At 49.5% G+C, this 11,518-nt stretch overlaps 1 protein-coding gene across 1 annotated transcript; it reads left to right on the top strand.

Annotated features, from left to right (window-relative positions):
- Positions 1-6,519: 6,519 nt before the first annotated feature.
- LOC122382025 (actin-related protein 2/3 complex subunit 2-like) lies at positions 6,520-11,175 on the top strand. The gene is made up of 7 exons (XM_043366892.1): positions 6,520-6,896; positions 7,405-7,498; positions 7,919-8,018; positions 8,364-8,550; positions 9,210-9,337; positions 9,850-10,144; positions 10,618-11,175. The coding sequence occupies exons 1-7, from the start codon at positions 6,823-6,825 to the stop codon at positions 10,640-10,642; spliced, it is 903 nt and encodes a 300-aa protein (XP_043222827.1). The 5' UTR covers positions 6,520-6,822; the 3' UTR covers positions 10,643-11,175.
- Positions 11,176-11,518: the final 343 nt, after the last annotated feature.

The raw sequence follows: 11,518 nt of genomic DNA, 5'->3' as shown, positions 1-11,518 counted from the left end.
AATGTCAATGCCTCTAAGCCTTTCCCGTGAAACGACCTTTTCATCCTTTTCTTCACTGTGGTGCTTCTTTCAGACTGCCGCCCATTTATGTTCTTATCCCTCTCTCTCTCTCTCTCTCTCTCTCTCTCTCTCTCTCTCTCTCTCTCTCTCTCTCTCTCTCTCTCTCTCTCTCTCTCTCTCTCTCTCTCACACACTCACTCAGCCACACACATGACACAAGTCACACACTTATTGACAATTTACGGTACTAGAAGTCAAATTTAACTTATAAATTCAGCCCATAGCCCAGTGATTTACCTACAACTTTATTCATGATTATCAATCTCACGTCTCATAGGTAGGTAATGCATGCCTATATAACATTGCTGCTACTTCAATGAAGTAAGTTGTGGAGTGTGGATGTTGTCGTAAGGCCTTCGAAGATAACCACATTAATCATATCCCACAGGGTGTATACAACTTGTAGCGCATGTCACTCTCCAGTTTCCAAGCGTTGGCACATTCCAGTTTCCCAGCGTGATGATTTCTCATCATCACTGCTCTGTTACTCTCACTGGAAAGTCTCACTGAAAAACGTTGATTATATAGGCGCCGCCACCTTTAGCTATTCGGTATTCAAACAGCACTGACCAATATTCTCATTAAGACTTTCACCAATACCCACTGCTCTCATGATACCTCGCCACCAAAACTCCACCGTGACAGAGCTCCTTTCTCTATGCCGCTGGCTGCGGTGCAGCGCAGCATGGTAGCATTGCGGCACAGTCTACCCCTGCGTGTGCTGCGGCACAGTATAACTCCCCACGGCGAGAGGCCGGCGCGACGGGGTGGTCGGGCGAGGAATATCGGGCGAGAGGGTGAAGGAACATCGGTGTGGTGACGTGCATATTGTGTAAAATTGCCGGTGTAGTTTTCCTGTTCGGTTGGTGTTGTTGAATGATCGAGTGGACGTCTCTGCTGGAATGCTGGACTGGATAAAAAGGTGGCTAAATGCGCGGTCAGTCTTTGACGGAATGGATCGTCTTTAACATCGGTAATGATGTGTATCGGTTGACATCGGTTCCTGATTGTTCTCGAAGTTCAAACGAATGATGGCAAAAATAATTACATGGTTTTCGCCCACACCTGTGACTTCCCTATAATCCTGCATTTTCATTCCATTTTGTTTGCAATTCAGGATCCTTGATTTCGGACTTTTGCGGTGAACATCACCAAAAGGAATGCTTGCAAATAAATATGAAAATACATAAAGACAAATAAGCTAAAGTAAACACTTCAAAAGTCCATGATTGCGTTACTGGCTGACCGGCTGGACACAGTTGGCCGCGGGTCCCGGCGGGTCTCGGCGCGGGGGCCCTCCCCGGGAGCGGCCGGCGGCGCGGGGCGAGCCGGATCCGCCAGCCCGGTCGATCGCGCTCACCGCCGTTTAGGTTAGTTATGTACTTACATGACGCCCGATAAGATAAAGCAGCGCTAATTAGGCCGTGCCTGGGATGCGTGAAACACGGTGGCGCAGTGGCACCGACATGAAAGCACGACACGGATGCTATCTCCCCGGCGCGGTGATGCAAGACAACATATGTATAGGGGGAACTTCCCTGCCAAAATCCGACAGGAAGGGTTTGTCCAGAGTTAATCAATCTGTTGACATTGACACACGCTGGCCTTTGCGAGGTAGAGTACTGAGAATATATCGTGATAAACCGATTAGATATTAATTATTAGCTTACAGTCCACCGGTGACCAGAGGTAAGGGCCTAAGGGGGAGGCGGTCTCCCGACGGTCGGTTACGGCCGCGTCAGAGAGCCAGTCAGGTCGCTGGAGGTCGGGTCAGAGCAGCTGAGGGCGGCGGCAGGGCTGAGAGTGACGGTACAACAGAGGACAAACATCAGCGGATGCAGATTGCATGGCGTGAGTGTGCTCGCTGAGCTCAGAGCTGGAGTGCACATCGGAGTCTATTTAGCTGAACTTTGTTTGCCGCTGCTGAATGTATGTCAATGAATCCGTTAAATACTACTAAATTCAATGAATGAAAATGTATTGTACTTACCTATTCATCTAAGCAGTCTCGTGAAAACATCAGTATAAGCAGACAAGCATGAAGCACCTACCTATTGTGATGGGCTCCAATTCACTACAAACACTCGCACAGCCCTTATTGCTTTGAATCACCGTATCACTTGGCGCGGGCGTGTGATCGTTTTCTGAGGCTGCATTCGGCACGCTGTACTCTGGTCCAAACTTCGCGCTATCTGGATGAGTTTGGTAACTTCTCGGGGCCAACCGGAAGCGGCAGCAACAAAGGTCAATCCTGGCAGCTGAGGTCAGAGCGTCTCTGACACGAATTGGTGATGTCCTTTGATGCCAAAGATCGAGGTAAAACAGTCGGCACACAACTGGAACAAGTGGAAACATTTATTCCTATTTAATTCCGCAAAGATATGAATTATAAACCACACAAATCGATGAACAACATTTAACAACGATGATAGTTACATTTATTGATCGAGCCGTTTTCACGAGAACAGATGCATGTCTGATGTCTCCGTCAATCCTAACAAAAAAAAAATGATTTCATGTTTTCAACCATAAATCATCTAAGCTAACGCAAAAACGTTTGGTGGTTCGTTTAGCTGATATGCAAGACAACGCTCTTTGAAAGCTTGCTGCAATGAAGGCAAAGAGCCTGAAACTCCGACTTAACTCGAAACTATCGTAGCTCTTATAATTTTACTTTATATTTTAATTTTATCAAAGTACTTCCGGTTGGTAGAAGTTGACATTGACAGATGTCTTAAGTCTAAACTACAAAGGCCATTGACGCAGCGCACCCTCTCAGATAAAGCAGACCGGTGCCTGATGGTTTCCGGTCTCAGTCTCACGCGGACACCTCCACCACTCGCACGGGTCAGTGACCATTATTGACTGGACGTTCATCTCTGTCCACGTCGGGTCGGCCCGGGGGAGCGGCTGCTGGTCAGGGGTCAGCTTCCGGTGGTCAGAGGTCAGCGGTAAGTTTCCGGTGGTCAGCGGTCAGCGGTAAGTTTCCAGAGGTCAGCGGTAAGTTTCCGGTAGTCAGCGGTCAGCTGCCGGTAGTGAGAGGTCAGCTGGTCAGGGGTCAGGTGGTCACCGGTCGGTTTCCGGTTGCTAGCTTCAGGTGGTCAGAGGTCAGATACCGTCGGTCAGAGGTCAACCGCCAGTAGTCAGGGGTCACCTGACAGCGGTCAGAGCTCAGCTGCTGGTGGTCAGAGCCCAGAGGTCAGCTGCCGGTGGGACAGTCCCGCGCCCGGTCGCTCCGGCGGTCTAATAATGAACCGCCGTCGGCTCATCCATCAGAGGGGATCAGCACCTTGACCATGGGCCCGGGCAGATGCGGGCTGGCCATAGCGCCGAATGGCGGCTGCCAGTCTCGGCCTGCAGCGTTCACTCGGGTCCAGTTGGGGTGTCGTGGGGCTGCTAGTCAGCTGGTCGGTAGCACTGCGATAGGTATACGTCTTATCAGTTGGCGTGCAAGCTGCAGTTTTTTAATCTCTCTGAAGGTTTGGCAGCAGGAGTTGGCCGGACATCAAAAAGACCAATAGTCCCGGCCGTGTATCGTATCAGCACATCCGCGGCGGCTGCGCATTTTTGTTCCATTCAGCAAACAGGCGCTTCCTGTCGGCCTGTTGTTCGCACTCCTCCCACGTTTGGGCCGATACCGGCTGTTCACATTCCTCTCTGCCCCGTCTCCGCCGTGCATCCGTGATCGATTCCTTCGGTTCGCCCGCATCGACCGTCCGGCGTCGTAATACAAAAGCCGAGGAAAAGCACGTGCCATGCGGCACAGCATAACTACAGGCGTCACCACTCGCCGATGAGTTGTGCGGCGCAGTATCAATTCAGGCGTTACTTGCTGCCATCTAGCGGCGGAAATGTAATGTAGCTGCCGAGTGTCCTGTTCGTGGCGCCAACCGCTCTACCCCGGAGCTCAGATTTAGAACCTTGCAGTCCCGGTGTTGAGAGCCGGGGTTTGAGTCGTTCCGGCTCTCGATATGCGGAGCCTCCTGACGGGGATGGTCTGCGATTTGTGGAAACTGCTGCAGCCAGTTCAAGTCACTGAGTCGGTGAACCTTGTCGGGCTATATGTGTCCGCTTAACTTCTGACACCTTAACTATCTAGAAATAAAATTGTTGTTTCTACTTAACACTAGCTCTGGCCTAACAAAACCGGTGTAGGCCCTCGGAGACCAGTGCCGTCACACGAGATCAGTGTGGAACTCTCAGTGACCAGCGTGGTTTGTTTGTTTTGTTTGTTTGTTTGTTTGTTTGTTTATTTGTTTGTTTGTTTGTTTTGTTGGGTTAGGCCCTTTCGGTCTGACAAGACCATTTTCAGAGCCGGAAGGATGATAGGAATTAGGGGGAGACATTGGTCTGGGCAGACACCCTAGAGAGTCGTCGGGGCTGAGCTCGTCCGAAAGGACAGACCGACCAGTCCCCCAAGCACTCTCTGCACCCGGCTACGGGATGCGCTCCCTCGGCCCTCGGGAGCAGCGGGGCCGCTCCAAGGGAGCAGCCCGCATGAGATAAAGGTGTCTGCCCAGCCCGGAGTGGGGGTTGCAGTCGGCGATGAGAAGGATTTCACCGTCCTGAGGATGGAAACGACGGAATGGAGGCCAGTGTATGGTTCTGCGTGGTCTTATTTTATGTGGGATTATCGGCATCAGAGGCCGTGGCCCAGCCTCAGCCAGTTCTCCCAATTCCACGCCACCTTGGCTTTGGACTTTGGAGCCGCAACAGACGGCGGAGGTCAAGGTCGCCACTATAGGGCGGCGGCGGATTTGCCGCGGTCGGGCACCCCGAGCTCGGCACAAAGTTCCACGTGGTCTACACTCTATAATGCTTTTAAGCCCCTCACGAACCGGATACGGGCCTCTAAAATTCGGACGGGTCCTAATTGAGACCGTCGAGGTCCCCCGGGCGCCTTGCCACGGTCTACCCTAAGGGTGCAGCGCTACCTCCCGTGCGCAGGGGCGCAGGAACTGCTTTCAGACTGGGGGGGGGGGGGGGCACACCATAATAGGGGAAAGTGGGGTAAGACGGACACCTTAACTTTGGAGCCATTTTTCGGCCGGTTAGAAACATCATAGAAACGGGAAACTGAGTGAAAACCTCTTTTAGACATTTTACTTCCATTTGCCAGAAGATGAGACTTAGACCTGATTCAACAAATAAACTGCAGCTATTTTTGCAAAACCTTGCAAAAACCCGTCTTACCCCACCCCATGGGGTAAGACGGTCACATGGGTAGGGCAAGACGGCCAGCTTCTTTCACCGACCAGTACAGCTCGCAACAAATGCCCGAAATTAGCTGCATTGATACAGTCGCTCGTTGGTCTCAAGTGCCTCGGAAATGGCAGTATACAAGATTTGTGCAGAAGGCGTATGCTCGTATATAGGCCCTAGATCAGAAGTCATGTAGAACCGTTTTTCACATTCATCATTCGAGAATAAACTGTGCCGAAGGAATATTGCTAACATGTCTGTGAGTATCGGAATCGAAGATATTCTTATAAGAAATGCTTCTTTTTTTCCTACAGCAACAAAAATATTTTCACCATTACAGACCCATTGGATTCATAGTTGCCCGTCTTACCCCTAACTCAATGTAAGAAGTTCAGCACAATTTTTCTCTGTGGACAATTTGATGCAGACAAAGCAAATCCGCGGTAAATGAACACTGGTGGCATATGAGTGTACCACAAGTGATTGCGAGTTTTTAGCTGTATAGTGCTGCACACAAAAACTTGCACAATACATTATGGATGTTTTCAATGAAATTAGTGTTTTAAAGAAATCAAAATAAAAGATTATCGACTGAACACAAAATCACCAAACTTCAATGGTGGTGTGTAGTGGGAAAGACAATTCTGGTCCTAATTTTTCTCGCTCGTAGCGCTATTGGTTTGGTCTGCAGAAGGGGTGCCCGTCTTACCTACCCTGACCGTCTTACCCCACTTTCCCCTACAGATCATCCTAGCGGTACCCTCAAATCTAGTTTTCTCATCGGTGTTTAGGCCACTTATTTTTCATCCCTTGGCTTTTTCAACAAAAAAAGAGTACATTTGCAAAAAAGTACCTGCGGTATTCCGTCTAAAAGTTGTGGGGGAACCGCCCCCACGGCCCCAGAATTGGGGGGAGGGGGCAAGCTACCCCCACTGCCCCCCCCCCCCCCCCCGGTTGCCGCGCGCCTATGTCTGTACGAAAATACAAATCGCCGTTGATGAAGACATCAACAACAAAAAAAAAACGACTTGGATATCGACACTCGACCAGTGGCGGCGGAACACCTTCAGGCTGAGGCTTCAATTAAGGTGGGGGCAGTGCCGACTTTTGGTCCCATTGTTTCCAAATTCCATGCAACGCCTGATAGCGCTAATGTTAAAATGCCAAAATCAAAAGCAGCACGGTGCCCCGGTGCCGTCGGCCCGTCTCCCCCGTTCCGCCGCCTATGCACTCGACAGTAAAAAAAAAACTTCCAGATTGGCACAATCATGGACCGCTGTGTCCGCTGTGTCTTGTTTGTTGTATAGTGCTTAGTGGTGCTTAGTATTCAGTATGTTGTGGGTTCGCTGGATTCGCATTGCCTTATGCGAGTCCGATAACATAAACGACTCATTTTTCGTTATCACACTCCACCACTAGATAGCAGCCGAAACCGACCAATGGGATTACGAGTTGCGTACGCCATGAATATCGCTTTCCGTGCGCTTTGTCGACGAAGAACAACACCCTTTGGCCCAATTGCAAATTGGATTTAACGGGTGTTTATCTAATGCTACCATCATGATACTTCTGGAGCCTAATAATAGGGTTGTCGAAGAGACATTAACGCTCAAGTTCAAGAATGCACAGGCTGGGTAAGTGCTTATATCTCCAACTGTTTCTGAATAGCCTGCCGGTTTGTGCGCCACTATTGTAACATTATATGGTTTGTAGCTATATTGAGTGATTTTATGCATATTTGTATCATTTGACATAAATTTATCATTGTAAAAATGCCCACAATTTTTTTTACAATGTCAAGATTGATATTGATTCATGCCAAAGAATGAATGTCCAGCAATGACTCACGTTTTGGGGTGTGGTGGACCTGGCGAGTGGAATAAATGCTATATTGTGTCATGTGTGCATTGGATAATGTTGTTTAATGTTAGCACCATTGTCAGTTTCACATTATTATTCTTGGATGTACAGGTCTGGTTTTATTTCAGTGAATGGCATTTTTGTTTCACAAGTCAAAGTCAATTTTTACTATGGTATGCATACATTGAAGTGTCAAATGTCAAAACTTGATAATTGTATGCTGACTTTTTTGTGTCGGTTTTCAATCAAATGGATTATCTTACTTGTTTTCCCTTGTTTCAGAGTGAAACATGAATCTATTGATGTTACGTTGGCTGATTTTGATGGAGTGCTCTTTCACATTTCCAATCCGAATGGAGATAAGACCAAAGTTAGGGTAAGTGTTGCAGTAAAATAATATATATTTATTTCCACCATATAAAAAACAGGTAGCTGTTTGCCACAGCAAAAATGCCAGTGATGATTAGGCATTAGTCATTGAACATCCACCAAGTATACCTATTCTTGATAAGTGTAATATGGCTATCATATCTTTTTCATGGGCTTGTTAAATGTTCAGTCTCTGACAAAAATCATTCAAATAAAAGATAATCCTGTTTGTTAGATACCATGTCAGAATTTATGCCAGTTCATTGCCATTGCCAACCAATGTCTCCAGTTTTCATGGGCCCCTAAAACTGGGCCACACTTACTAACAGATCAGGGATATGTAGACTAGCTCTGACACTTTAGGTCCATCTTATCACTAGTGACATTTTCACCCACACATGCTTCAACTGTCCATGGGCTACCGCAGGTGAGCATATCACTGAAGTTCTACAAGGACCTGCAGGAGCACGGCGCAGATGAGCTGCTGCAGAAGATATATGGGGATCTCGTCACTGCCACAGAAGAGGGTAGGTATTGGCTGTGACTGGGGCAGCAGAACGCATGCTGGGGGAGTGTGGCATCATTCTACAGGAGAGTTTGGTCTGGATAGCATCTTTGTGTGGCAACTATAAGGCTGAGTCAACTAACATGCTTATGTTGGTCTAGTTAACAGTTATGGCTCATTATTTAACTGTAATCATTAGTGTAGCTCATCCAAGTCCAGGTGAATTTTTAGCAAAGGGTCAATTTGTTGCATTTTGTTCAAATGACTTTAATTGAGTACCTATTCATCCTGCTTTTGACAAATAAACCACTTTTGCCAAATTACCAATATTGCTCAAGTTAACATTTCGCTGTCATTGTGTTTTCAGGTTACAATGTGTCTTTACTAGTGGACCTGGATAACATTCCTGATGACTGGGAGAGCTTAGTGAAAAAGATTGGCCTGCTGAAGACGAACTGCTTTGCGTCAGTGTTTGTTAAATATTTTGAATTCCAAGAGAAGGGAGAGGAAGGTGCAAAACGAGCTGTGGTTCACTATCGAGATGAGGAAACGATGTGAGTACTTATGTACCAAACTATGTCTAACTGACTGACTTTTATGCTCAGCTGCTCATCATTTTAATCTTTTCGCATGCTGTTTGTATACTTTTTCATTCCTCAATGCCTCTTGTTTCTGTCCTATTTCCATCCAATCACTTTCCTGGTGCCCCTGCTCATTGTCACTGGTCGGTTGATTTGATTGTGTACTCCAATCCTGTCAAGCACCAGCTTCCTGTCTATCTCCCCTGACCAGCTCTATATGCCCGCATCCCTCCAGCCAAGGTCGAGCTAACTCGGACTCGCCATCCGTGTCCGTCTCGTGTCCGGTCTGCGGCTGGCATCGACAGCAAATTCAATGTCTTCCGTGATACTTTTTTAGCTCCGAACGCGTGTATTTCACCCTTTGGCAATGGACAGCACAATTTAGTAGGAGCAGTTAATAATCCATTTATTTTATTGTCAATTTTTCGAAAATGTTGTGTGAGAATGTGATTGCCGTTTATGGCAGACTGTATTCGTTTACGACACGGTCGTACTGCGCTTTGTCCACCTCCCCGTGGGTTTCATCCAGCCCACAGTCGAAGAAGTTTGCTTATCTTTTCTATAATTTCTGTACCCAGTGTCCCTGTTCTCTGAGCTTCTCTGATCTCTTCGGTGCTGCCCTCTCGCTGCAGGTATGTGGAGGCCAAGGCGGACCGGGTCACGGTGGTGTTCAGCACCATCTTCCGCGACGAGGACGACGTCGTCATCGGCAAGGTGTTCATGCAGGAGTTCAAGGAGGGCCGCAAGGCCAGTCACACAGGTACGGGCGGCTTCTCGTGAACTGGCCGTGGTCGGACGGCTCGGGAAAGACGAGGTGTTTACCTAGGTATGGATGGACGCAACCAACTCTTTAGATGATGCGGGCTTATTTTGGTGCGTGCCTATGTTTTTATATGTTGGTCGCTGGAAGTTTACGTTGGGCATTTGGTCTGCGCTGTGTTGTCCCGGATTGACGATCAGTGTTTCGTTATGTTTTATAATTATATGTTTCGTTCACAGCGCCCAACTGCTGTTCAGCCTCCGCGATATAAATTCCGCAACTTTGACGTTTGTCGCGGAGTAACAGTCTCTGTGTGTGTTTGCTTGTCGGTCTAACGCCCAAATGCCGTTCAGCCAATGGGGCGGGCATGTTCCGTGTTTTACATTTGCCCCGCACTGACAGTGTGATTGTGTCCGTCGCCCCAGCCCCCAGGTGCTGTTCAGTCATTGGAACACGTTCCGTATTCACTGTATTTCTCCCCAACTGATGGCCCCTGTCTCTGTGTTCCGCAGCTCCTCAAGTGCTGTTCAGTCACCGGGAGCCGCCGCTGGAGCTCCAGAACACGGACGCGCGCGTCGGAGACAACATCGGCTACATCACGTTCGTGCTCTTCCCGCGGCACACCAACCGCGCCGCCCGCGACAACACCATCAACTTGATCCACATGTTCAGGGACTACCTCCACTACCACATCAAGTGCTCCAAGGCCTACATCCACTCGCGTATGCGAGCCAAGACCTCGGAGATCCTGAAGGTGTTGAACCGGGCGCGACCAGAGGCCAAGTCGACCGAAAAGAAAACCATCAGGTAAGACTCGAGAGACTGACGATCATTAGAAAATAGGCCTTTTACAATAGCCTACCATTTAGTGCACCATTTGAGTTTTCTGACTAGGCGCCAGCTGTCAGTCTTTTCTCGCTGTTTGCTTTACCATGTGCACGATGCGTCTGGTTGCTGACAAGGTCCGGGTCCAGCCCAAATGGTATGAATGCGGTAAAGAACGCCCTCTATACGACCTGTAACAGGTGTGCTCCCTCTGAATACTCAGATCGTCTGAATGTGAAGAAGCTGCTCGAATATTACTCTATCAAGTATCTTATGACGATAAGTTACACCTTTCCGTGTTAAAACTTGTGGATGCTCGCTACTTTTTTATTTTTTGACTTGTGTTTTACCCTGGAGCCGCAGAAACTCTGAGCCATCTGCAGTTCCCTGCTGTCACCACTGCCCCCGCTCCGTCTCCCCCTAACCGCCCCTGTGCGTGTCTGTCTGTCCGGCAGCGGTCGGACGTTCCGGCCCTCCTAGAGGCGGTCCGGCCAGCGGGAGTGGCTCGGGGGACGGGCCGCGCTCAGCCGCACATCTGTGATTCACTCTCCACACCGGCGCCGACTCGGCCGCGCCCCAGTCTGCCTTGCTCCGCGGCGCGCGCCTCCACCAGCGAGCCGGCACACAGCGGCAGAGGAGAGCGCCCGAGCGCCCGAGCGCCCGGCGCCCGGCGCCTGTCCAGTCTTTGTTATTATATGCGTGAGCTCTTCCTAGATTACCTCCGCCGGCGCCCGAGGCCGCGCGGTCCTGTTCGCCTCCTTATTTTGTGATCGGACGGACGAGTGGCTAATTGTTGGTAGCGTGATGATTCAGCGCGTCGGCCGCTGTTAATATAACCGCGGCGGCCGGCGCCGCCACCTACTGCTTATGCGATTGGAGGGCAGTGCTTGTCGGCCTGGACGCGCGACACTGCCGTGAGCGCGTCGTATATATGATCCGCAACTGGTAATATGAACGATGCTTGCAGTTATGCCCTTTTGGCAGGCTTCTCCAATATATGGTATGCCTTTGGAGCTGCTGCTGCTGAGCGATGCCCTGGCCGGGGCTGGGTGGTCACATGTGCGTCATCTGAGGCGCTTCGCCGCGGTGGGGTTGGAAGAGCTTCTGGCCGTGCTGTGACAGCCACGATAAAGGGAAGCGGATACACGTCCAGCCAATTCACCGGTGCCTTATCTTACGGCATTCCTCTACCCGCTGCTATCAGGTACTAGCGCTACCGTAGAAGCGTAGGCACACTTGACAATGCTGTTTTCGTTTCCATGGAAACCGTAGCGACTGTCTGGTTACGTGATGTGATGTGATGTGACTCCCTCCGCCCCTCATCGGGGCGTAGCCAGGCGGCTCTGGAAGTTGCGG

Source organism: Amphibalanus amphitrite, unplaced genomic scaffold (assembly GCF_019059575.1).
Source record: "Amphibalanus amphitrite isolate SeventyFive unplaced genomic scaffold, NRLGWU_Aamphi_draft 000132F_arrow, whole genome shotgun sequence".
Taxonomy (NCBI): Eukaryota; Metazoa; Arthropoda; class Thecostraca; order Balanomorpha; family Balanidae; genus Amphibalanus; species Amphibalanus amphitrite.
The sequence above is the reverse complement of the archived record's forward strand: the minus strand, read 5'-3'. Positions and strand labels throughout refer to the sequence as shown.

Excerpts from the sequence above, each read along its gene's own strand:
- LOC122382025 (XM_043366892.1), top strand. The coding sequence starts at position 6,823 with ATGATACTTCTGGAGCCTAATAATAGGGTTGTCGAAGAGACATTAACG. Across the intron at positions 8,019-8,363 it reads CGTCACTGCCACAGAAGAGG|GTTACAATGTGTCTTTACTA; the intron begins GTAGGTATTGGC and ends TTGTGTTTTCAG. Across the intron at positions 9,338-9,849 it reads CCGCAAGGCCAGTCACACAG|CTCCTCAAGTGCTGTTCAGT; the intron begins GTACGGGCGGCT and ends TGTGTTCCGCAG.